Consider the following 26,832-nt stretch of genomic DNA (forward strand, 5'->3'; position numbering starts at 1 on the left):
TTTGGCGCTGTGAAGCAGCAACTCTACCAGCTGCGTCACTCTGCTGCTGTTGTAATCATGTTCCAGATAAAATCTGATAGTATTATGTATTTTAAAAGGTGGTTTAAATTTGAAGTGATGTTTTGGCTTATTTTTTGCTGTGTTTTCTTATGCAGTTAGCTCTGGCTAGTTTCTATGAGGATGACGATGGCAATCAAACAGTTCAAGATGTCCCAGCGTTTAAAAATGCCACTAATTTCAGACCTGTGGTTCATAGGTAAGAGGTAACAATTAGTATAGTCAGCTTTTATTTACTTTTTTAACCCAATTGTTCTTTTTATCCATTCTGTTGCTTTAGATTTTATATCACTGGATATGGTAAAATTTAAGTTACATGGCTGGCAGGTGGATCAGAGACACGAGTTCAAATATGCATTTGTGTAGGAGAAAGTATTCTCAACACAGATGCTCCGCTATATTCCCCTACTATACTCTCGACTTGCGGCCAAATTTGTCTTTGAATTAATTGAAAAGTTTGCAGATGACACGCTGAGGTGGTCTGGATGATGACCAATGGAGTGTCTAGGAAGACAATAAAGAACTTAATAACATCAATCAAATATCACAATCACAATAATACTTTATTAGCCAAATATGTTTTGCAACGTACGAGGAATTTAATTTGCCAAGTCAATACAAATTAAAAGTAATGCACAAAATACATTTTAACATAAACATCCACCACAGTGACTCCCCCACATTCCTCACTGTGATGGAATGCGAAAAAACGTTCATATCTCTTCCCTTCAATGCTCTCCCGTGGCCAGGGGCCTAGAGCCCTCCATTGAGGGGACAATCAGCTCCTGCATCGATGGATGTCAGCTCCCTCGCGCCAGCGATCGGACCCCGGGTCGGGGCTGGTCGAGCCTCTGCGTCGTTGGAGCTTCCGGACTCGGTCTCTCCCGAGACTGTGAGCTCTTGATGGTGCCCCATGCAAGGGATCAGCTCTAATGTTAAGTCCACGCTCCGCGGTGGGGCTCTAGTCAGTCCGAGGATGACTCCAGCTCCATCGATGGTAGGCCGCAGAGCGACCGGAGATGCGACCCGAAAATCAATCGCATCTCCGGCAAGGTAAGAAACTGAAAAAAAGTTTCCTTCTCTCCCCCCCCCCCCCCACCTTCCCCACATAAAACAAACTGGACAACATTTACACAAACTTTTAACTAAAATAGAAAAAAGACGAAAAAATACACAGACTGTTGGCGGGGCTGCCAATCGTGCGGCGTCCCCAGGAGTAGCATAATGTCAGGGCAACAACCTCTCCCTCAATATTAGCAAGACAAAGGAGCTAGTTATTGACTTGAGGAAGCATGGTAGAGTATGCCAATCAGCATCAATGGTGACAAAGTGGAAATGGTTGAGAGCTTCATGTTCCTATGCATTAATATTACCAGAAATCTGTCAAATTTTTGATCTATCGCCCTCATACGGCTCTAACTTTCCCTCTCAATGTCATTCACCTGCTTTCTCCCCATAACCATTGACACCCTTAAAGCCTTGTCCCACGTTACGAGTTCATTCCAAGAACACTCCCGAGTTTGCCCTGATTCGAACTCAGAGATTTACGGTAATGACCACTTGTCGGTACTCGGGGCTCTCGTGGACATTTTTCAACGTTGAAAAATCTTCACGAGTCTTCCCGTGCTTACCTGCCGTTAGCGAGTTTTCCTGAGTACCTGCCGTTAGCTCCGACATACCCGCTACGTTCATTCTCCGTGCTTACCACGAGTTTGATTTTTTTAAACTCGGGAGAGCTCTTGGAATGAACTCGTACCGTGGGACAGGGCTATAACTAATCAAGAATTTGTCAATCTTGCTCAAAATACCCAAAGACTTAGCTTCCACAGCCTTTCATGACAGTGAATTTCCTAGATGAACCACACACAAAATAAATTCCTCCTCATCTCCTTTATAAAGGTGCGTACTTTTATTCCGAGGTTCTAGTCCTGGACTCTCCCACTAGTGGAAACATGCTCGTCATATCTAAATCAATCCAGGCCTTTCACTATGTTAATGTGTATTTTTAATAAAATATCTGAAGAAATGCAATTTTAAAGAGTCTATTTCTAGCACACATTGGGTAAATGGCAATGCAATCGTTAAAGCGCAGAAAGTTTTGTTATTTTTGGAAGAATTAATCAATGTCTTGAAACATGAAACAGTAAGTTATTTTAAAATGTTAAAAGTATTTTTGGGTTAAACCCAAACAATGGATTTTCATCATTTCATCTTATGCCTATTAATCACATTATCACTTTTTTTTTACTAATTGCCTTAGTTGGTATGCAAGTTATTGTCGCAGAGTAGGCTAAAAAAAGCTAATTACTCTCCACTAATTAAATGTAGGAGGCATGTTAATAAACAATAATTATTAAAACTTGACTCTCAAATTTACCATTTATGATTCAGAATTCTTTTCAGTCCCAGGCACTTCAATTTTGCTTGTAGTTCAGATTTAGGGGTATGAAATATTAACTTCTGAGGAATAAGAGGAGTTAGAAATTGGTTTATGCCCAGATAGTTCTGGAAATGTATTTGGGGAGGAGGAAGAAAAAGGCTGTATGTAAATAGTGAACTGTGAAGCTGGATGATCTTCCATGTAAATGAGGGACAAAGTCAGACAAGAAGGACAAAGTGGCCTGACATTCAGTGTTGGTTCATTTTCCAGAGGGAGGTGTGAGAAAGGATCAGAACTCTTTCAAAAATTACTTTCAGCGACGTAATAACACATATGACATGTTATAGGAAAGATATTGTCAAGCATGAAAGGGTTCAGAAAAGATTTACGAGGATGTTGCCAAGTCTAGAGGGTGTGAGCTAAAGCGAGAGGTTTACAAAATCAAGAGAGGAATAGATTGGGAAGATGCCCAAAGTAGGGGAATCGTGGACCAGAGGACATAGGTTCAAGGTGAAGGGGAAAGATTTAATAGGAATCTGAGGAGTAACATTTTTACACAAAGAGTGGTGGGTGTATGGAACAAGCTGCCAGAGGAGGTAGTTGAGACTGGGACCATCCCATCGTTTAAGAAACAGTTAGACAGGTACATGGATAGGACAGGTTTGGAGGGATGTGGACCAAGCGCAGACAGGTGGGTCGAGTGTAGCTGGGACATTGTTGGCAAATGGGGGCAAGTTGGGCCGAAGGAACTGTTTCCACACTGTATCACTCTGATTCTATGACTCTAAAATAGTTGGTTAGTTAGTTTCACTTATTGTCACGTACACTGAGGTACTGTGAACGTGATTAGTTGTAATCGGCTACCAGTTGGAACTGTATATTATTTAAAATCTTTTACTTCAATGATCGAATAACAGATACTTTGAATTTTCTACTTCAAGCAGTGGTACTTCCCGAATAGCTTCTTTGAAAGACTTGAGGGATGAAGAGAGTAACAGTTCGGCTGATGAAGGTGAACGGTAAGAGCTTCTTTGAAATTTACAACAGCACTTGGAAACACCAATAATTTTTTATTTGAATATCAAAAAAATAATATCCCTGTGGGTAATTTAACCTCAATGTGAAATAGAGATCACATGACATTTTCCATAAAGTTGGTGTTTTCATGCCGAGATGATCTATGGGGTTAATTGCTGATTGCTCAATTAAATAGAATAAAATATTTGCCTGCAGTGAACTTCCTTTGACGAGGCAGAGTTAATATCAATATATATTTCATTCAATGATTATTTTCCAGCAGATGGCTATAAATGGAACATATCAAAATATCACTTTATAAATCAGTACCAAAGTAACTTTTGAGCTCTTTTCCTGGTCCTCACCATCTCCTCCTATGAAGATAAGAAAGGTTTGAGAACTTGGCTGAAACCAATTTGCCATTATTCGTAGAGAAACCTTAGAGCATGCTCATGATCAATCTTGTACCCACGGTAACAATGAAATGGATTTTGTGGTTATCAGTGAAGCAAATGTATTTACTTTTGTCCACAGTGATCTAGTATAAATGCCTTGTTCAAGTTCAAGTTTATTGTCATTTGCACAAACATGGTGAGCTACAGGTACAATGAAAAAATCATGCTTACATCAGTATCACTGGCACATGGACTCTGACAAACACACAAAAATAAATTGTACATAAATCACACAAAATTGTAAAAGAAAGAAAACTACTAAACAGGGCAATGGTATAAAAACCTAATTAGAAAAAATCAAATCCATGGCAATGCAAAATGTTGGCTGTAATCTTCCATTGTTGGGATGGGATTGAGGTTGTATAGGTTGGTTCAAGACTCTGGTAGTTGTAAGAAAGTAGCTGTTCCTGAAGATGGCGTGGGAGTTCAGGCTTCAACCTGCATGATGGTAGCGGTGAGAAGAGGGCATGATCTGGAAGGTGAAGATCCTTGATGATAGATGCCTCTTTTACGAGGCACCACCTCATAAACAGACTACAGATCCCGGAATAGTCAATGGGAATTAGAAGAACAAATATGCCAGGAGATTGCAGACAGCTGCAGGTCAAAAAAGGTTGTTGTAGGGGATTTTAACTTTCCCAATAGTTCATGAAGTGTTTGTGGAGGAGCCTTTTGGGACCAGTGACCACATTTCAATTAGGCTTAAGATATTTATGGATAGGGACAGAGAGGGCCCACGTGTTAAAATGTTCAACGGGGTAAGGTCAACTTTGAGGGTATGAGAGAAGGTTTCGCTCAAGTTGACTGGAGCAGATTATTTGAGGGGAAAGGAACATCAGGCAAGTGGGATGTTTTTAAAAGTGGGCTGACAAAAGCTCAGGATATGTACGTCCCTGCTAGAGTTAAGGGTAAGGGAGGCAAACGTAAGGAAGCTTGGCTGACGAGGGAAATTGGGGCATTGGTAAAAAAACAAGAAGGATGTCTGGGACGGGTATAGGCAGCTGGGATCAAATGCATCCCTGGAGGAGTTTCAGGAACCAAGGCGTAAACTGAAAAAGGAAATCAGAAGGACAAAAAGGGGCCAGGAGATAGCTCTGGCAGGTAGCATTAAGGACAATCTGAAAAGGTTTTATAGCTACATGAGGGAGAAAAGGGTAACTAGAGAGTGGGACCACTCAGGAATCAAAGTGGTCACCTTTGTGTGGAGCCACAGAAGATGGGCAAGGTCCTCAATTAGTATTTCTCCTCTGTATTTACTGAGGAACTTGGGACAGTCAATGGAGATGTCTTGAGAGCAGTCAGTATTACCGTTGAAGTAATACTGAAGGTACTATCGTGTATGAAGGTTGGTGAGACCGCATTTAGAGTATTGTGTTCAGTTCTGGGCAGCATGTTATAGGAAAGATATTGTCAAGCTTGAAAGGGTTCAGGGAAGATTTACGGGGATGTAGCTAGGACAAGAGGGTCTGAGCTAAAGGGTGAGGTTGAGTAGGTTGGGTCTCTATTGTTTGGAGCGCAGGAGGATTTGGGGTGAACTTATAGCAGTATAAGATCATGAGAGGAATAGATCAGGTAGATGCACAGAGTATCTTACCCAGAGTAGGGGAATTGTGGACCAGAGGACATAGGTTCAAGATGAAGGGGAAAAGATTTAATAGGAATCTGAGGGGTAACTATGTCACACAAAGGGCGGTGGGTGTATGGAACAAGCTGCCACAGGAGGTAGTTGAGGCTGGGATTATCCCATCGTTTAAGAAACAGTTAGACGTGTACATGGATAGGACGATTGCAGGGATATGGACCAAGCGCAGGCAGGTAGGACTAGTGTAGCTGGGACATTGTTGGCCAGTGTGGGCAAGTTGGGCCGAAAGGTCTATTTCCACACTGTATTACTATGACTATTGTGATGTATGTAATATAATTAGCATATGTTATGTCTTGTGTGAGGGGACGCATGCGCTAGGGGAGACTCAAGGTGGCGTCCTGGAATAAAGAAGCTTGTTAGTTTACTCCTGTATCTGAGAGTACTTTTAAGTCAGTTCCAAGTACCTAAATACACTACAATTGGCGACGAGGATGGGATAGAGTTTGTGAACTCACCCACAGGACTGTTTTGCAACACATAGGATTGTTTAACAGTTTAAACTGTAGATACGGAGTTGTGTCGCAGTTGTTTGCGAGCTGGACAAGAGAGGCCTGCAGATCCCTCTATGCCGGGGACTGCATTTAAAACATCAGCTGTACAAGTCGGCGAGTTTTGTCAGGCTATCTCTATGTTGTGTCTACGTGGCAAGATGTCGTCCTTCGGATTGTTACTCATTTTAGACTGAGTTATTTTCTTTTTGTCAAATTCCTCAAGCTGAATAGTCTTTGTATAAGTTTTAGGTGAATTGTTACACCAAAACACACAACAACAGCACGAAGAGGATAAAAGAACAGAAAAGGAAAGAAGAAGGACTGTCAGAAAAAAAAGGTTGTGTTTGGAAACAAAGTGGAACGGCACCAAGCCAAAAGATTTGGCGCCAAATGGTTTTGAATTGGCGCCAAACAAAAGAAAGGTCGGAACAGGAAGCAAGGAAAACAGGTGGGGCAGTAAGTAAGTGTCACCGAAGAAAGCAGCAGAAAGCTGGAAGCCTAACCAGCAGGACAGCGACGGTGTCAACTTACCTGGAACATTTTCCAGGGCTGTGTAGCCAAGGCAAAGGGGCAGAAGAGGCCCAGTAGCCGCCACCGACTTCGGACGTTTTCCAGGGCTGTGTAGCCCACAGCCAGGCCCAGGAGCCGCCAACGACGTCGAGTGAGGGCCTAGTACCGGGTAGGTCACGGACAGGTCCAGTGAAGCCACCGACGAAATGGAGTCAGCGCGGCTGGGAGAAGAGTCAGCCCAGTCGAGGGAGAAAGCCGACCGCGTGAGAAGCGGACCAGCAGAGTAAAATAAAAATAAAAAACTAGCCGCGAGAGAAGCGGACCGGTCTTGCGAGAAAGCCCAGTTGCAAGAGATGGCCGTGAGCAGAGAAAGCCCAGTCGGGAGCAGAGTCAGCCCGATTGCAAGCAGAAAAGAGGGTCCGGCCGCGCAAGAGAAGCGGACCGGCCGAGGGGGAAAGCCCAGACGTGAGAGGAAGTCCGGCCCCGAGCAAAGAGTGGGTCCGCACGAGAGAAGCAGGACACAGCGCTCAAGCACTTCAGCCCGGTCGGGAGTAGAGTCAGCCCGGTCGTGAGCAGAAAGTGGAGAAAGCCCAGTCGCGAGAGAAAGCTGGCCGAGGGAGAAGCGGGTACGTGCGAGAGAAGCGGGACACAGCGCTTAGCCAGCCCCCGACGGCAGGGCACAGTCCTGATGCTTGGAACAGCGGGGACTAGCAGCGGTAACTAGCAGTGACACACCTACCGCAGGGTGTCAACGGAGCCAGCGACGAGCCGAGCAGCGGGTCCAGTAGCATCCGGGAGGGCTGTGGAGACAGCGGGCAGGCAAGTCAGCAGAGCAGCGGTAGTCGACTTGGCAACGAGCCAGCGGCAGCAAAAGTAACGGTGAAGCCCGGAGGAGCCAGCAAAAGCAGCAAAAGTGGAGGTCTGGCAAGGCAAGCAGCAAAAGTACCGGTGGGGACTGCTCGAGAGGTCGAGAAGGCACCGGAGTCCATAGGCCGACAAGCTGGACCAGTGAAAGTAAAAGCGGGACTGTTGAATGTAATGCATTGTTCACTATTCCTTCACAGTAAAAGCGGGACTGTTTGGATGTAATGTATTGGTCACTGTTATTAATAGTAAATCTGTGTGCATAGCAGGAATATGGTTAAAATGTTCTATATGTCTATTAACATGAAATGTTGGTTAATAGTATAAATCTATTATTATAAGAAATAGTAATAGTCAGTGGGCTGGATCACTTCTTAGTGTGTAGAAGGATTAAGTCTAGTGCAGAATACACAGTGAGAGAACAGAAGATAGCGCACCTGAATAGCAAACAGGTAGCATGGCTTTTCAAATTGTAGGAAAAGTGCCCCAGTTAGATTATGGGTGTAATTTTGAGAAATGGACCGAAGTCTTGGAGGCTTGTTTCATTTCCAATGATATCGCTGCAGAGGAGAAGAAGAGAGCATGGTTCATATTAGGCTTAGGAAGAGAGGGTTATCAGACCTTACGTATGTTACTGCTGCCAGCGAAGCCCACAGATAAAATGTACGAGGAGTGTAAGGAGGCATTAATGGCTCATTTCTCGCCAAAACCTCCAAGGGCATCCAGAGGCAAGGAGCCTGAACTAAAAAGGGCAGAGAGTCCCTCAAAGGACCAAGGTCAAGTGCAAATGGACAAAAATCAAGTGCAAAAGGACAAAGGTCAAGTGCAAAAGGACAAATGTCATATGCAAAAGGACAAAGGTCAAGTGCAAAAGGACAAAGGTCAAGTGCAAAAGGACAAGGGTCAAGTGCAAAAGGACAAAGGTCAATTGCAAAAGGACAAAGGTCAAGTGCAAAAGGACAAAGGTCAAGTGCAAAGGGACACAAGTCAAGTGCAAAGGGACACAAGTCAAGTGCAAAGGGACACAGGTCAAGTGCAAAGGGACACAAGTCAAGTGCAAAATGACACAGGTCAAGTGCTAAGGGACACAAGTCAAGTGCAAAATGACACAGGTCAAGTGCTAAGGGACAAAGGGCAAATGCAAAGTGGCAGAAGTCAAAGGCAAAGAGAAATTGCAATCCAAAGGGCAACCCTAGCTATTCAAGCTGCATTCAGGGGTATGAAGGTACGGAGAGAGATCCGGAACGAACAGAAGGCAGCAATGGTAATACAAGCAGCAGTTAGAATGCACAGAGTATACCGTCAATACAAGGCAATGAGATTGGCAGCTATAATAGTAAGATTAAACGAGAACTTACCAGTTTGAAGTTTGATCTGTATTTTATGAGGAGTTACGATGAGGGATTACGTGAAGAAGCCCGCCAGGACGCATGCGTGTCATTCTTCAAAGCAGCGGTGTGAAATCACAGATAACTATAATGGCTAAACATAGTAAGATTAGAGAAGAGATACCAGTTAAGTATATGATCAAGGGTGGGAGCGGAGGGCACGTAATCCCTCATCGTAACTCCTCATAAAATACAGATCAAACTTCAAACTGGTAAGTTCTCGTTTAATCTTACTATTTTACTTCGGAGTCACGTGAGTGACTACGTGAAGATTTTAAAGCTCTGTGATTTCATGCCCTGGAAACGAGTCCATGCATCACGTCTGCCTTGATGACTGTAGGAGGAATTGTGTTAACATAATATGGACATGAATTCGACATTGAAATCATAAAATTTGTTAACACAAAATTATAACCCCTTTTTATGGGTTTAAATTAATTTACAGAACTTAAAATTGTTTCTGCAAACGTTCCAGGTTTCATTTCTGGTTTGTTGTAAAATAATTGGAATGTTTTTTCCCCAGACCATCCTGCTGCCTTGAGGATTTGGTCCATTGGTACATCCAACTGTATCGCTGCCGATGTAGCTGCAGCCCTGGTGGAATGAGATTTAAAAATATTAGTATCCACCCCAGCCTGTGTTAGCACCTGTTTCAGCCATCTTGAGATGGTCTGGACCGTCACTCTTTTGTGTGGTTGCTTGTGGCTGACCAAAAGTGCCTTCTCATTGCCTCTTAGGATTTTCGTTGTCTCCATGTATAACGACAGATGTCTTACTATACAGAGACGGTCATCTGTTGGGTATGACCTAAATTGTATATTGAGGCCTGCTGATCCCTGTCTGTTCTGCTTTACTAACTCATAAATATGAAACGTAATATTTTCTGTTGAGGAAGTCATGTTGTCCAGTCTTAGTTTATGCAGTGACTGTACCCTCTGTGCCGTGACCAATGCCATTAGCATGACTGTTTTTAATGTCAGCCTGTATAGGGACAGAGCTGTTGCTGGAGACCAATTCCTGAGCATCTTCAGGACAATACTTACATCCCATATTTGGGAGTACCTGGTTCTTGGGGGATTAGTATTAAAAATTCCCCTCATAAGTTTTGTTACCAGTGGGTGAGTCCCAACAGAGTAACCCTCTGTCCCCTGCCATAGGTAAGTCGATAGGGCACTTCTGGCGCAGTTGATGGCACTGTAACTGAGCCCCTCATCATAGTGGAGGCCTGCCAGATATTCCAGAACGGACGGGATGTTCATGTCTCTGTAGGTGATGTTGTTTTTATGGCAGTACATCTCCCACTTCCTGATATAGACCAGATACTGTTTTTTGGTTGACTGTCTTTGGGCCGTCGAGATCATGTTCACTGTTCGGTCCGTCAGTCCCAGTTGTAGTAGAGGTGTTTTTAAACTCTACAAATTAATAAGTTCAAATGTTTATGGCATGGGTGGCTATCCCTTGTTACGGGATGTAGCAATAAATCTGGTCTATGTGGGATGGTGATACATGGTTCTAATACCATGTTTAATACCACTGGGAACCATGGTTGAGTAGGCCAATCGGGTACTACCAAAATACCAGTCTTGTTGTATTTTCCTTAATACCCGACTGATGAGGCAGAAAGGAGGGAATGCGTAAATAAACAATTTCCCCCCAATGCAGCGAAAATGCATCTGCCGCCGCTGCCCCAGGGTCTCGTTCCCATGAAACATAATTTGATAACTGGTGGTTAAGTCTGGATGCGAATAGATCGATATCTGGTGTTCCATATTTTGCTGTAATATCAGCAAATACTTTTTTATTCAACATCCATTCGGTGTTTTCATTAAATTTGCGTGACCTGGTGTCTGCCACTAAATTTAGTCTTCCTGGTAGGTAAGTGGCTGATATCCAAATATCTCTCTGGATACACCATTGCCAAATTGTATTAGCCAGATTGTCACATGATGTCGATTTGTTTCCACCCATGTGGTTAATGTATGCTACCACGGTGGTATTGTCTATCTGTAGTCTAACATGCTGGTGATATGACCCAGTACAATATGACTTTAGGCCATGGAATGCACCTAACATTTCCAGGTAGTTTATGCCCAGTGTGAGTATTAATGATGCCTCCTGAGCAGTCCATCTACCTCCACAGCTGGTGATGGTATTGGTGGCTCCCCACCCAAGTGCACTGGCATCAGTTTGTAGTACCATGGAAGGGTTACTGACAATGATTGGATTGGAACAAAGCCAGATCTATCCACCATTTTAGTTCCATTTTAGCTTTGATTGGTAGTTTCATAGGTCTGTCAAAGTGACCTGCATTAATTTTGAGTGCTTGTATTTTTGCTCTCTGTAAGTTTTGGTAATGTAGAGGTCCAAATTGTGTGGCTGGAAAGGCAACCATCATTTTGCCAATTACTTTTGCTACCAATCTGATGGATGGTTTGCTGATGTCAATGAGGTTATTGCAAGCCTCTATTAAATCTCTAGCCTTTCCCTTAGGCAGAGTCACCGACATGTGAATTGAGTCAATGGTGAACCCCAAATAGTCCATAGTAGTGGAAGGCGTTAGCTTAGATTTAACTGGATGGATAATAAATCCCAGTTTTTCAAATAACTGTTTTGTGGCTGTTACAGTTTGTTTGGCCAATTCCAAAGTTTTGCCCACAATGAGTATGTCATCTAAATATGCCATGACCATGTGTTTACGTTTCCGTAGAAACGCTAGGGCTGGTTTCAAAATTTTTGTGAACAGCCTGGGGGCTGATGATAAACCATTTGGCAGTGCTTTATACTGCCAGAGTTGTCCCATCCAGTTCAATTTTAAGTAACATCTGTGGTCACCTCGTATAGGCACTGAATAGTAAGCATCTTTTAAATCGATGCTGGCCATGAAGTAACCTTTGGAAATTAATTGTTTAGCAGTAACAAAGGTTTCCATTTTGAAGTGAATATATTGTACAAATTTATTCAATTTTGTCAGATCTATGATGATGCGACAACCACCATCTTTTTTGTTTTTGGTAAATATATTGGACACAAATTCTAATGGTTCGTGTTGAGTTTTCTCAATTACACCTTTTACGTAAAGCCGCTCCAGTTCAGCTTGTGCTTTTGATTTTTCTTTATCAGAAAGCACGAACATTCGGTTCGGTATATGTTGAACTGGAGGGCTGTACTTGTGTATAAACTCTATTGTATATCCCTGGATACTGCTTAAGATGTAAGTATCGGTTGTTAACATGCTCCATGCATTCAGAAAAGAGTGTAATCTCCCCCCAACCTCCATGCTCCCTGTATTTTGTAGGGAACCAGACCCACCTGCCTCCATAGTTACCAGTGGCAGGTTTACTTCTTTTTTGTAGGTTCTTCGCTGCTGTTGTTGCGCTGGTGTCTGGATTTTCGGTTTGGTTGGCGTTGGAGGTCCCCGCATCTTCCAAGAAGGCCGGCCTAGGCCATGGCCTAAAAAGACTCATGTTTTGAGTACCGGGCCTTCGAGCTTTCACCAGTTCTGCTGGTGGGTGCGTAGGGGTGCTGTCTTTGGCTGTAGTGGGTTTTTGTTGGAGTCCCTTTTATTAGTCCCAGGGTTTTTGCTTCCTCATCGAGCTCCTTGACTTGCTTCGATAGGTTGTCTCCAAACAATAGTATTGGTGGTTTTGTGGTCCCAGGTTTGCACAGTCCCTGCACCCCTTGCACACTTGTCTTTCCTTCTGCGGACCCCTCTTCCAGGTCAGCCCAGAACTGACCCGCAGTGCTCCCCTCTGATGAGGTAGAAGCACTGTGCACCCCTTCAAGAGAAATATACAGAGCGCAAATCAAAGCCACTGTTGTATGGCAAAGACAATATAGGTCCTACTTCTTGATGAATAACTAGAAAGGTGATTTAAGAAGACAAATAGACGAACAACAGAAAATGCTTAAACGTTGCAAAGAGCGGTTAAATAAATGTGTGACGATGAGCAAAACGCTGTTAATAGAAAAGTCTAAAGAAGAGAGGCTTGTCGGTCGAGACAAAAGTATGCAGGACCGATTGCGATTAGGACACTTCAGTATAGTCCAGCATGGAGCTTCATTCACTGAGCAATGGACAAATGTTTATGCATTGCAGAATGTCATTATACAACAAGAGCAGATAAATATGTAGCGCCAGGAAATTGAGCGACAGAGAGCGACTGAAAAACGAAAACCTGCAGTCACGTGTCAGATCCCACCTACAAATAAGGAACAGAAACAGAGGAAATGTTAACTTTAGCAGAATTTCAAGAACAGGAAGAAATCTGCAAATTAGATTAGGATATTTAAAAAGGGAAGAGGCAGAGATACAGGTAGAGCTAGAGTGATTAGAAAGAGTGTGCAATTCACACAGAAGGGAACGGAAAAGGATAACACATAAACCAAGGGGTAATGTATTTCGTTTAAGGAAGATGAGTGGAATGAACCATTATAAGTGTTAAGTTTAGATACAGTTTACAGTTATGAGGATGTTATGTAAGATGACTGAAATAATATAATTTTGCAACTGTGTGTTAATCAATTATATTTAATGTACTAGAAATGGTGTTATTCGCCTCCAAGCTAAAGGGGGAGCAGTGTAATGTATATAATGTAAATGCTGTTACCTGCCTCCAAGTTAAAGGGGGAGCAGTGTGATGTATGTCATATAATTAGCATATGTTATGTCTTGTGTGAGGGGACGCATGCGCTAGGGGAGACTCAAGGTGGCGTCCTGCAATAAAGAAGCTTGTTAGTTTACTCCTGTATCTGAGAGTTCTTTTAAGTCAGTTCCAAGTCCCTAAATACACTACAACTATGACCTTGTTTAGATACTTTTGATGGAGAGCAGAATTGTTCCATACTGGAACACCACACTTTGCAGCCTCTTGCACTAGAATTGCCATACCAGGCAATGATGCAACCAGTCAGGATACTTTTACAGTACATCTGTAAAAGTTTGTTAAAGTAGCTATTGAAGTGCTGAATCGCTTCAAACTTCTAACAAAGCAGAGCTGATGGTATGCCTTCATTGTGATTGCATCTGTTTTCTGGGCCCAGGACCAGTCATCTGAGGTGTTAATGCCTAGGGATTTGAAGCTGCTGACTCTCCACCATTGACTCACCACTAAAAATTGGCATGTGGTCACCTGACATCCCCTTTGTGAGATTAAGGATAACTTCCTTGATCTTGGTTATGTTGAGAGAGTCTGGTGTTGCAGCAGCATTCACTCAGATGTTCTATCTCTCTTGTATGTTGATTCATCACCACCGGTGATTTGGCTAACCACTGTGATGTCATCGGTAAGTTTGTAGGTGGCATTGGAGCTGTACTTATCCACATAGACATGGGTCATTGCTAAGGGCATTGAAGAAAATAGTCACAGTCATGATGCAGATCTTTAGGACCTGCCAATTGTCGATTCAAATAATTCCTGGCATCAAGCAAAAATAATGCATCATAGTTGCTGAGGTGCCATCAGTTAGAAGATGTCTTTTGTACATCAAAGAGTGCTCATGTTTTAAAGGCGTTTGCTGGACAGTAATTTTAATTTGGAGTTCCACTTTAAAAACTCACAGTAAATATAATGATGTTTGTGCTGCAGAAGTGATTAATTGTAAAATCTTCAACATCCAAGGCATTATTTAAATTCAGTTTTGTTTCTACCTCTTTTTACTTGAATTACAGTATTAACTTACTGCAGCATATTTGCGGCTATTCAAATATATTTCATTATTTGAGTTATCTATCTTACAGGTGATTAATCTAGACTTCCAAGAGATAAAACATTTTATTTTTCTTTGAGGCATTATTTTGTGAAAGGAGTACTTTATAATACTCTGCTTAGGAAACAAGCAAATGTAATGATAAAGATAGTCATTTGTTAATGTTCCTTGTGCTACTTTTGTCAGTTTGTGAAAGCAGTGGATTTCACTCATTATTACATTTTTTTTTTTAAGGTTTTATGCAGGTGGTTCTGAACACAGTGGCCAACAAATAGTTGAACCGTCAAAGAAAAATAATCTAAATGAAATTGTGGATGACCTTTTTAAAGAAGCTAAGGAAAATGGGGCAGTTCCAGTGGATCACTGGGCAGAAGGTGTAGGCGAGGCAAACAGAGCTGTGGTAAGAGAATGTTGGTATACCTTACGAGGCATTGTGAATTCATGGGTCTCAAAAAGTATTTTTGCTCTTTTTTTGATTATATTAAAAAATTGTCATACTCCATTTTTGAAAAGCAGAAGTAATTTTTAATGCATGATAAAGGAAGAGAACAATCATTATGTGGCATAATTATGGAAACCTATCTTTGTGGATGAAGGAAACAAGTGTTCAGTTCACCCAAAACAAAACTGCAAATGCTGGAAATCTGATTGAAATATTCAGTCGACTCAATGGGCCGAATGGCCTAATTCTGCTCCCATGACAAACTTATGAATCACCACACATGGAAAGAGAAACAGAGTTGGTGTTTGAGATGGAAAATCATTTATCATAACTCCACATTATCAGTTTTTATAACCACTTCTCCAAAATGACTTAGAATGGTATAGAAGTACGCTGGCGAATAATGTTGTATGGTATAATAATTACAATATTATTTAATAAGTAAACATAATGAAATACAAATAAAAATGAATAAATATGCAGCACAGCCGAGTAATAAAGTCAAGTCAAGTCAAGTTTATTTGTCACGTACACATATGAGATGTGCAGTGGAATGAAAGTGGCAATGCTCGCAGACTTTTGTGCAAAAAGACAAACAACCAAACAACCAAACAAACTATAAACACAATCATAACACACATATACCTTTACATAATAAATAATGGAAGGAAAAACGTTCAGTAAAGTTAGTCCCTGGTGAGATAGGCGTTTACAGTCCGAATGGCCTCTGGGATTCTAATGTATTCTATGATGATTTATCCCATTAAAGTTCAGCAAAAATTAGGGAGACAGTGGACCATTCAATGAGTGTTGTTTTCTTACAAGTACATGAAAAATCTATATCATCAAATTCATGTTCAACTTCTTCTGAAACAATTCTGCCTGTGTAAGCCCATTATGAGAAAGTAAATGGGTGTTTCAGTAAATAAGGGTACCAACCTGTGACATGGGTGGCTAAATTTGAAAGTTATTAAATCATAATGAAATACCACAGAAAATGGGCCTACCTATGATAATTTGTGATCAAAATCGACCAAAATATGATCCAAATGTAATACTTTCAAAGTTTGAGGGGAAAAAATGAGAAAACAAAATATTTATAAAAGATATGACATATGGGACACTTACTGATTTTGAAGCTCCCTTACAAAATGTCGACACTTAACCCAGCACGAGGCCTGTAGTTCACACTAGTCATTAAAATCGTCTTGTTTGAATTTTTTTTAAATCGCGATGAGTGCAAAAAAACCCCGTTATAGTGCTATAAATAACATTCATGACGTTTCTCAATGGGGTGCGGGGGGGGGGGGGGCGATGGACAGCAGAATGAGACATCGCTAAAATAGGTGAGCAAACTAGATTCATTAAGTATTTCAATGGAAAGCTTAAACACAAAATATAAACAATAAAAAAAGAAACAATGTATAAAAATGGTTATTCTGCTTTTAATTCACACATTTAACACGTGACCAAATTGACACTGCAACTCGCGTTCTGCTGCAAAAACTAGGGGCCTCAGAAAACCATGTAATCGGGTGATAAATGATAAAAATCATAAGCAATCAGAATTTGACCTATATAAAGTTATTTAATTGCAAAATTAATATAATCTTTCTGGTATAAGTTAGCCTAAGGATTTGATGAAATCCTGCTTGAAAAATGTCGCGCAAAAAAAGGCAAGATAACACAGGGCTTTTTTTTTCCTGATATTTTTCTTCGTTAAAAACAGTTATTTAGTTTTGCTTCATCTCATTATTTTGGCTATACAACATGATGTATACTACTTAAAATACAGGATATGGAACAATGGGTATATTACATAAAAAACAGGCAAATAACCTGGAGGTTTGGAGACCTTCAGTTTCACTACTGAGTGCTGTATTTACGAAACACTCATATCTATATTAAAAAAAAACAAGAATTAGATCAAACATTTAACCTGCAAAAATTAAAATCATGAAATGAAGGCTATTTTTGCTTTGTTCAATTTATGATGGTTGGGGAAGGGATATAAGTTTATGGACAAGGGGAAATAACGACACCATTCTGAAAAGTGTTTTGGAAAACTTAATTCCGAATTGATTGCTTTTCCAACTCGCATATTGGTTCCCAATTTCAAAATGAATTGATTTTGTTTGTCAAATAAAAGCTGTGATTTATACATTGAACCACCAGAGCACTTTATAGTGAGTTTGGACTACATAAGAGGTGAACAACAAGACATTTGAAATTGAAAGATGTTCAACAAATGAGAAGAATTTGAGAATTCTAAACTGTGTTTATATAGTTGAATACTCTGTAGATCTGTTGAAGCAAGGTTTTGAGGAAATTCAGAGTGAATATTTGGAGTGATTTATTGGGATGCGGAACTGGTGGAAGGAGTTAACAATTGTCTTAATTGATTTAGAGTACATTGTAGGAATTGCTTCTGCACCTAGATTCATTTTATTAAAAATCCCAAGTTTAGATAGAATAGACGGTCCACTTTAATGTCAGATATTAAAAATAGTTAGACATTCTAATATGGGAAGAACAGAAAGAGATATTGAGGGAAGTATAGAGGGGTAAATCAGAAATTAAGTTCAGTAGTATAAATTTTGAAAGATGAACAGACTTGTTGAAAGTTAATTAAGCTACAGGATAAATGGCTTTCTTGATGTTTGCATTGTCTCAGCACGAGAAAGTAAGCTGAATGCGTTAGTCAGTTCATCAGCCAAGTCTTTCCTAGAAGTGGCAGGACATTTATTCCTCAGAGTAACTATAAGAGAAACCTCAATGATTAAACTGGTTGGTTTAATAATTTGATTGGAAAACTCCAAGAATCTTCTATCCATATATTCAGAAATCCCAATGATTTGTCATCTGCTGGCTAGTTGATTTCCATCATCCCCCCCCCCCTTCAATTATGCTGAAGTGTAAATAAAAACAACAAATAATAATCTAGAAAATTTGTCACTCCAGCACCATCAAAGTCTCAAATGTGCCAGATTATTGTAGTTTTACTGTACTTAGTATTCTGCTATCATTTCTGAATAAATTCTGGTAATAGCGTAGAAGGATTATTTTCTGTAATTTTCTACCATGTTTAGTGCCTCACATTTAAAAATGTTCCACATGAAAGCTTTAGCTTGGAGTAATATGCAAACTTTGCTAATATAAATAATTTTTATTTAGGCAATATATTGTTTTTGGGTAAAGATTTTTAGTGTTCCAGTATTTTACATGATCACAGATCACGGTATACATGATCATATTTAACGAAAGGTTTTTGATTTATTTTACAGCCATTTGTGGGTGGTGGATACCGATTGGGAGCGTCGTCACAAGAATTATCTGAATATGTTTCACAAGATAATAAACAAGATTCTAGTCTTGATGTAAGTTGTGATAACGGAAGGCTGGGCAGAAGCAGAGTCGTGGGAATTATCTCCTATTTAGGGCCACAGTCTTAGAATAAAGGGGAGGCCATTTAAGACTGAGGTGAGAAAAAACTTTTTCACCCAGAGAGTTGTGAATTTGTGGAATTCCCTGCCACAGAGGGCAGTGGAGGCCAAATCACTGGATGGATTTAAGAGAGAGTTAGATCGAGCTCTAAGGGCTAGTGGAATCAAGGGATATGGGGAGAAGGCAGCCACGGGTTATTGGGGCCGATCAGCCATGATCATAATGAATGGCGGTGCTGGCTCGAAGGGCCGAATGGCCTCCTCCTTCACCTATTTTCTATGTTTATTTCCCAAGCCTGCATGCAAACATGATTTTTCCCATTCTTATAACCGCTGAGGAATGTTGGAATTTCTGACTTAGTCCTAGGTTCTACCTATTTTGGACAATCCTTTCACAAGATATTTTGTGATACTTTCCCTAACCAATAGCATGTCTCAAGCTCCTCATTAGCATTCCACTCTGTCATATCTGAAACTTCAATACCCTGGAAAATTAAGTTGTCAATCCTGCCCTTTTCTCAACCACATATTTTGGGCATGTAATGACATTGGAATTCTAAGTGCTGATGCATGTTCTAAGTTCATATGACGGACTTTTGTGAGTCCTTGCATTAAAGTAAATGTGGTTGATGGTCCCACTGGACCTGCTTGATTTATCCACTACGTTTTTCTCCCCATTTGTTGTTCTGCTACTATGCTTCCAACGCCTCTGCCAAATTTGTTTAAACCCACCAAAGTAGTTCCCGAGGATGTTGGTCTTTCCAGGTTAGGTGCTAACCATGCTGCTTGTTCAGGTCCCATCTACCTTAGAAGCAATCCTAATGATCCATGTACCTAATGGCCTCCCTCTAGCACTAGCTCTTTAGCTATGTTTCATCTGTCCTATTTTTGCTCTTCAACTTTCTAACCCACTAAAGAGCCTGTCCCACTTAGGCGACTTTTCAGTGGACTGCCTGCGACCTTCAAGACACTCGAACCGTGAACTGGAACGGCGACCGTCAGAGAGGAACGCACGCACACACACACAGAACACGCGTGCGCGTGCGCGCGCACACACACACACACACACACACACACACACACACACACACACACACACTGCAAAGGCGGGGGCCAGGGAAAGCGGGGGAGCGCTGTCTGAAATTCACACAGTGCCGAGCCAAGGTGATACAGACACACACCGTGATGAACAGGAAGGTTAAAGACGGCTAGCACAGTGTACGGTAAGTCCTTTAAAAGGGGGGGGGAGGGAGGAGAAGGAGCGGAGACACTTTTAAGAAGCCAGACAACTTTTAATAAGCCAGAGATACACAACTGTGAAGTTTAGCGGGCATTTAACATCACCGGTCGGTTTTCCTTGGTTCTGAAAACTCATGCTAACGTTTTTTTCCCCCCAATGAGCCAATGAAAATGCCCAGTCAGCAAAGGAGATTCACTAAAACTACCTACGGCTACCTCGATTACTTACAACGACATGGCGACCCCACTACCACTGCACCTACGACTACAAAAGTATTGATTTTCTCCATGGTGACCAATTTTTGGTTGCAGAAAAATTTTCAGCATGTTGAAAAATTTGCTGCGACCATACTGAGGCCGCGACTAGTTCCCAGAATGCAGGAACTCCTCTCTACCATGAAGGAGACTCACAAGAGACCACCAGCGAACATGTGCCAACCATGTGGCGATCATGACGCGAGCACAGAGTTTCCTGTACTCGCCTAAAAAGTCACCTAAGTGGGACAGGCCCTTAACTTCTTAAATTCAGTGTACTGTGGCACTTCACCTCTTTCTACTCATGCCTGTTGTACCTATATTTATTATGACTTCTTGCTGTTCTTCCTCCCCCTTCAGGATGTGCTGTACCTGATTTGAGAAATTCCTGGCCCTGAAACCAGACCTTGCCTGCTATGCATCTGAATGAACCAAAATTGGCTGTAGCTTCTGCTTTTCTTTGCGAGGCTATCCTTCAGCAATATTATCTAAAATTGTATATCTGTTAAATAGTGGAATGATCAGGGGGACTTCCAACACTTTTTTTACACTGTCTGCCCTTCCTGATGGTTATCTATTCTTTCTTTCTATATCTGTGGCATGACCAACTCATTGATTACGCTATGACATTTTCTGCATCCCAGATGCTCCGTAACGGGTTCAACCAAAGCTCTGAGTGCTCTGTACAGTACAGTCAGTAGAGTCACCGGAGACATTGGAAATACCCCTGATCTTCCAGAATATTCAGGAAGAACACACCACTGCTTCCATATCCTTTATCCCTAATTCCTGCCATGGTGGCCACTCCCACTTTACTTGCCTCTCTTTTTGTATCTCCTGCTCAGTTGACCATGCAGCTGCTTCCTTCTCTAGGCCTTATCTCACTTACTCAATCATAGTCAACTAATTTGGCATTTTGGGCTGGTCTTAACTTCCTAGCCATATGTTTGTCCAAATGTCTTTTAAAAGTTGTATCTGCTTCTATAGCTACCTCTGGTAGCTCATTCCAGATATTTACTATCCTCTGAGTGAATTGTTTATTCTGTATAGGCTCTGTAATAAATATTAAAGCTAAACTGTTAAGACTTCTGTGTTTTAAAGGGATCTTTCTAGCAATTCTTGCTCATTAATTATTCTGTTTACCAGGACTTCTTTTGCCCATAAATTTGTATGACCTTGGTGTGAATCTTGACAGGTTCAGATTTTGCTGAAGCTTTGGAAAAATGGCTTTAGTTTGGATGATGGGGAACTCAGAACCTACGCAGACCCCAAAAATGCACAGTTTTTGGATTGCATTACCAAGGGGTAAGATGATTCATATTGTGGTTCTGATGCTTTATATAAACTATCTAAAATGTGAATATTTAATACAAATATAATTGTTATTTATATTTAGTTATGTTACCTATTACACGGGTCTAAAGCTAATTGAATTTTTTGAACTTCTCGTAGTTTCTAACTGGAGGGATTATTTGCCTGTCATTATTTCTTTCCTGTGCATACATGTTGTGTCGCATCAAATTAACCCATAGTCCTGACCCGAAATGTCACATATTTATGTTCTTCAGAGATGCTGCCTGACACGATAAGTTACTCCAGCACTTTGTCAATTTGACCTTTTATTATTGTGTGCTATGTTTGTTTTGCTGATTATTTTCTTGTCCTTTCATTACTTCCTTCTCGTCTAACGGCTTATTCAGTCTAATTTTACTCACTGCTTGCTTGTATGTAATCATTTCAAGCTTGCTGTTCATATGACATTTATGTTCTGTTTCTTGTGTATATTGTTCTATGTAGAGAGATTCCTGCAGAGCTCCAAAAATTGGTTCATGGAAATCAAGTAAGTTTGGATATGGAGGATCACAGAAGTGAAGAATATTTAAAGCATAAATTGAAGTTCAAGGCATTTTCTGGCGATGGACAAAAATTGGGAAGGTCAGGCATAAGTATTTGTGGTTTCTTGGTCCATTTTGTTGATTTAACTTTTCTACAGAGCTTTAGTAGATTGTCCCAAAGTTAAAAATCAAAATGCCAATGAACTTAGTCCTTGAAAATCAGACGTATTCTTAGCATTTCTTAACTAGTGTTTTAAAAACTAAAACTTTCTGTAAATAGTTTTGCATTAAAGTTTTTTTTCTTTAAATAACTGGTTGTATTTGCTTTAATAACTTTGTGGCAATGTTTTGTGTGATTTAGATAGTAAAACTCCATTAATCTAACACGCTAGGTACTTTGGTACCAGACTGTCAGATTTTCACAACTATTGGATGTTATTCCAAATAATACATTAACACACTTTTTATTGACTATTATTTTAAAAGTTGTACATTAGCACAATCATTTTTCTGGTAAACCCCATGTGTTTAAAGGGAATGTGGGAAACGGGGCCCAAATGGGTTTAAAGGAAGTGCAGGAACCCTAGCACTAGTGCCTTGACGGATGTGGGGACTCTGGTGTTCTTATGGAAGCCGTGAATTAGCACTCATGAGCAAAATGTTGAATTATTGGGATTTCTAAACATTGGAATAAAGGATTATTAGAATTTTACTGTGTTTAATCTGCTCTTTCTCCTTCTCTTAATCTTTAATCCATTCCTATACAAATCAGTTCAAGTATTTGTTTCATATCCCAACTCTTCCAATATCTGGCGAAAGTGGAAACAGAATATTATCTGTTTTCAAAAGAGAATTTGATAAAAGATTGACCAATATTGTACGTTGATAGATTTTAAAGAAATATATTCTTTATCCTGTGGTTTACTGGAAATTAATATTTTGTTGTTTTTTTTTTGTATTAAATTGTAGCTGATCCCAGAAATGTTTGTGCTTTTTATTTCCTTTTGTACAGCCTCACTCCAACTATAGTTAGCACACCATCTTCTCCAGAAGAAGAATTCAAATACTTTATTAATATCGAGAATGTGAATGAATCTGAGCCAACTACCAATGTTCAAATTCGTCTTGCAGATGGGAGTCGCTTAGTGCAGAAATTCAATCAAACTCATAGGTAAGACTCGTTTTGTAATATCAAGGTGTTGCTTTCATTTGATTTGATCACAAAGTTAATTCAAAGCTATGTCAGCTAATTTCTGGTAAATAAATGGAGCACCGTTCACAATTGAAAATGTGGCTTTATTGCAGCAAAAGGACTGAGAACATAACCTGTGCTGACAGCATCAGTCAGCATTCTGCCCTCATTTGGATAAATCTTACCAACAGTGTAAAAGATCTCAACCTATTATCCAAAGTTGGAATATAGCTTTCTGAGATTATTTTTAAATTGACACCTGGACAAATAGGTCAATTATTTTGTTTGGTATCTCATGTTGGAAATTTGACTGCCACATTTGTCTCTTGATCACAATTGACAACTTGTAAACATTGCAATCTGTATTATAGCATTTATGAGTAGGATTCATGCTCGTATGGTGATGTGCAGTGTTGCTGTATAAACTGAGGGACTGCCTTCAATGATTTCCCCATCTCTGCAACCTCTCTTAATGAGATTAATGAGTTCAGATATTTTGATAATGTGATGTCAGCCATGACTTGCATGGGCGATTCTGTCAAAATGACTTGTTCAATTAAAAGTGGATTAAGATCACCATTTCATATTTCATTTTGGACTATGTGAAAACCAGGCACTCGGTGTAAGCAGTCAGTCGGCTTTTAAAAATCTTAAAAACCGCGCATGCGCAGATTGTTCTCCTCTTCGTAAGCTGTCAGTTGGCTTTTAAAAAATCTTAAAAACAGCGCATGCGCAGATTGTTCTCTACGGTAGGCAGTCAGTCGACTTTTATAAAGTAATTTGTCTTCAGAAGCCTTATCTCCTATAAAGTATTTAAAAACATAGCTCAAACAAATTTACTTACCACATTATTTGTACACGAACTCCATTCTTCTCTCTTTGTTTCTTAAGATAATGACAATCCATGTTTGAAAAACCCGCCAAGAAACTTGCACTGTGCATGCGCATTACGCTGCATAGCACATGCACGCAGTCCACGGTGCAAAGGCAGAATTTCAGCTGCCTTTATAGATCGTTGTCATTGAAGGCTTGAAGCAGCGTCGACGGCACGTGAGCTGCACATACTTTTGCGTATTACATGTACTGCGGATGAAAGGCACGGGAGAATTATGCCTACCTAAGAGATCGATCTCTTAGGTAGGCATAATTCTCCTGTACTTTTACTATTTATATTTAATAATTACCATTTTATAATTTTAGTCAGGGTAAGCAGTGCCTACCTGACGGCACGTGCCTGGTGAAAACACAGAGAACCAATATATTATTCCTCGCACAATCTCTCATCAAATAGCTTCGTCCCAGAATATCAAACATTTGATATGGTATATTTCAGATAAATTTAACAAAAATAGTTTCCCTTCCATAATTTTTGACAGTTTCCGAATCTCGTCAAATAACTTGAATGTCAACTAATCAGACTGTTTTGTTCTGATTTCAGAATTAGTGATATTCGCCAGTTTATTATTGAACATCATCCGGTGTTTGCTACTACCTCCTTTACACTGATGACCACATTCCCAAATAAAGAACTGACCGATGAAGAGCAAACTCTGCAAGATGCCAAGGTGTTAAATGCAGTGATTGTTCAACGTTTGAAGTAACTTAATCTTGTAAGCTTTCAAATTTTTAAGTGCACTGATCTGAGCTGAATAGCAAAATCTGATAAAACTGACATTATATTCCAAAACACTTTAGCATGTTTGGAGAAATGAAACTGCTATGGTTTGCAGCAAAAGGTAATCTTCATTGTCTGAGAACATGAGAACATGAGAACAATTGACGATACATGAAATGAACTGTTAATGTGCAAATCTACTAATATGGGAAATCATTTGCTACAATACTAACTGGAAATGTGTAACGGTAACGGGAATGTTCGGACTCTTATAATCGTGAACCTTTAAAACTGCTACTGTTTTCAGCCTACGAATTTAGATTTTGTTTTCAGAAACCTTAAATCACGCATCTGGACATGATGATATTTACTAGATAATAAGGGTAGACATATGCATGCATCATAATGGCTGTATACAAGTTTAGATTATCATCTGACAAGAGAGATAAAAGTAAAATTTATACTGCTTGTAATTATAATTGCAGAATAAAATGTTCTTTATGTATTCCATAAAATTATAGAACATAGAATAGTACAGAATAGGAGCAGGCCCTTCGGACCATAGTGTCACCGCTGAACATAATGCCAAGTTAAACTAATCTCGTCTGCCTGGACATGATCCATTTCTCTTTATTCCTTGCATATCCATATGCCTATCTAAAAGCCCCTACCACAGCTGCCACAACCATCACTTTTGGTAGTGAATTCCAGGCACCCATCGCTTAACTGCAATAAGTATTTCAAGTCAATCTTTTTCGCGACACTTTTCCAAGCCACTGTGTAACGCGGGCTCTGGCACGTGGATTGAAGACCTTGAGATCTTCTGGTTTGCAGGGCTCTGGGAGGAGGAGGCAGGTAAGTGATCCATAGTGGGCTGCCTCCCCACAGTCACATTTGGTTGGTCCATTGTTGTTGTACCCCCACTTCTGCATGAGGGCCTTGCACCGTCCGACCCATGTTCTGAGACGATTGAGGCAGAGCCAGACTGGCCATGTCTCTTTCGCTCCCAATGGAAGGGACTCCTCAGGGTATAATGTCAGTGTGTGGGGTTTTGAGTGTAGGTGTGTCACCCAAGCATCTATCCTATAGGTGCGGGGGTTATCATTCAGGGGTTGAACTGCATGCAGGAAGCTATTTCTGGATTTTAACCTCTTAGGTGCCTGGACGAGGGACATCCTTCTGCTTGGTGCATTCCACTTTTGAGGATACTGCTCTTCTGATTGGAGGGGGTACAATATCACACAGCAGGTACAGGTCGTCAACTCGTGTGGGTTTGGGGCAACCAGACATGGTTCTGCATGCTGCGTTTAGCACCGGATCCAACTTCTTGGTGTGTGAAGAGTGTCCCCAGACTGGGCAGGCATATTCGGCTGCTGAATAGCATAGTGCAAGGGCAGTACTCCGGATGGTTTCTGGTCCTGGTCCCCATTTAGAGTTGGCCAGCTTTCTCAGGATGTTGTTTCTGGCTCCTATCTTTGTTTTTGTCTTGATTACATGGTCTTTGTAGCTTAGGTTGCAGTCAAGAGTAACTCCTAGGTATATGGGGTTGGCTGAGTAGGCTAGACTCTTCCCATAGCAGTGAACAGTTAATTTACAGTTCGCATCATGGTTCTTGAGGTGGAAGGTGCTAATTTGTGTTTTATCTGGGTTTGCCTGTAAATGATTTAGGGCATAGTAGTTGGTAAGGCCGTCTAACGCTTCAGTGAGGGACTTATCAAGTTCTGCGAAGGACTGACACTGAGATGCGATACAGAGGTCATCAGCATACAGGAAGCTCCTGGTGTTTGGGTGGATGGGTTGGTCGTTGGTGTAAATGTTGAAAAGCACAGGGGCAAGAACACTGCCTTGAGGAAGCCCATTCTTCTGTCTGCGCCATCTGCTGCGATCCACCCTGAGGTCTACAAAGAAGCGTCTATTCTCCAGCATGTTTTGGATCAGAGCTGTCAGATTTGCATCTTTTGTGATCTTGGATAGCTTTTGTGCAAGTATTCGATGGTTGACTGTATCATAAGCCGCTGACAGGTCTACAAAAGCGGCACCAGTAATAAGTCCTTTCTCATATTCGGGAGCTGGCTTGTGCAGGATTTTCCAGGTCTGAAACCTTCTTGCTCAGAAATAAGCTGCTGGTCCGTGATGGGGCTCAGGCAATTCAAGATTAGCCTCTCAAATATTTTGTATGTGTGACAGAGCAGGGAGATGGGTCGGAAGTCGGCTGGATCTATCTTTGCTCATTTCCACATCTTTGGTAGCTTGGTTTGGTTGGTTCTGAGACAACTGTTGAATAGGTCAAGAAGCCAT

General features: G+C 40.8%; 1 protein-coding gene across 2 annotated transcripts in view; it reads left to right on the plus strand.

Annotated features, from left to right (window-relative positions):
* Positions 1–25,007, plus strand: part of ubxn2b (UBX domain protein 2B) — a 38,927-nt gene extending 13,920 nt beyond the window's left edge. The window contains exons 2-9 of one of the 2 annotated variants that reach the window (XM_033019766.1): positions 156–256; positions 3,382–3,456; positions 14,748–14,913; positions 18,240–18,332; positions 21,088–21,197; positions 21,690–21,827; positions 22,740–22,898; positions 24,358–25,007. In XM_033019766.1, the coding sequence (XP_032875657.1) occupies positions 156–256; positions 3,382–3,456; positions 14,748–14,913; positions 18,240–18,332; positions 21,088–21,197; positions 21,690–21,827; positions 22,740–22,898; positions 24,358–24,520 (1,005 nt within the window). In that variant the 3' untranslated portion in view covers positions 24,521–25,007. Of the gene's footprint in view, positions 1–155; positions 257–3,378; positions 3,457–14,747; positions 14,914–18,239; positions 18,333–21,087; positions 21,198–21,689; positions 21,828–22,739; positions 22,899–24,357 lie in introns of both variants that reach the window. The other variant, XM_033019765.1, reaches the window with a different exon arrangement.
* The last annotated feature ends 1,825 nt before the right edge of the window (positions 25,008–26,832 follow it).

Source organism: Amblyraja radiata, chromosome 4, assembly GCF_010909765.2.
Source record: "Amblyraja radiata isolate CabotCenter1 chromosome 4, sAmbRad1.1.pri, whole genome shotgun sequence".
Lineage (NCBI taxonomy): Eukaryota > Metazoa > Chordata > Chondrichthyes > Rajiformes > Rajidae > Amblyraja > Amblyraja radiata.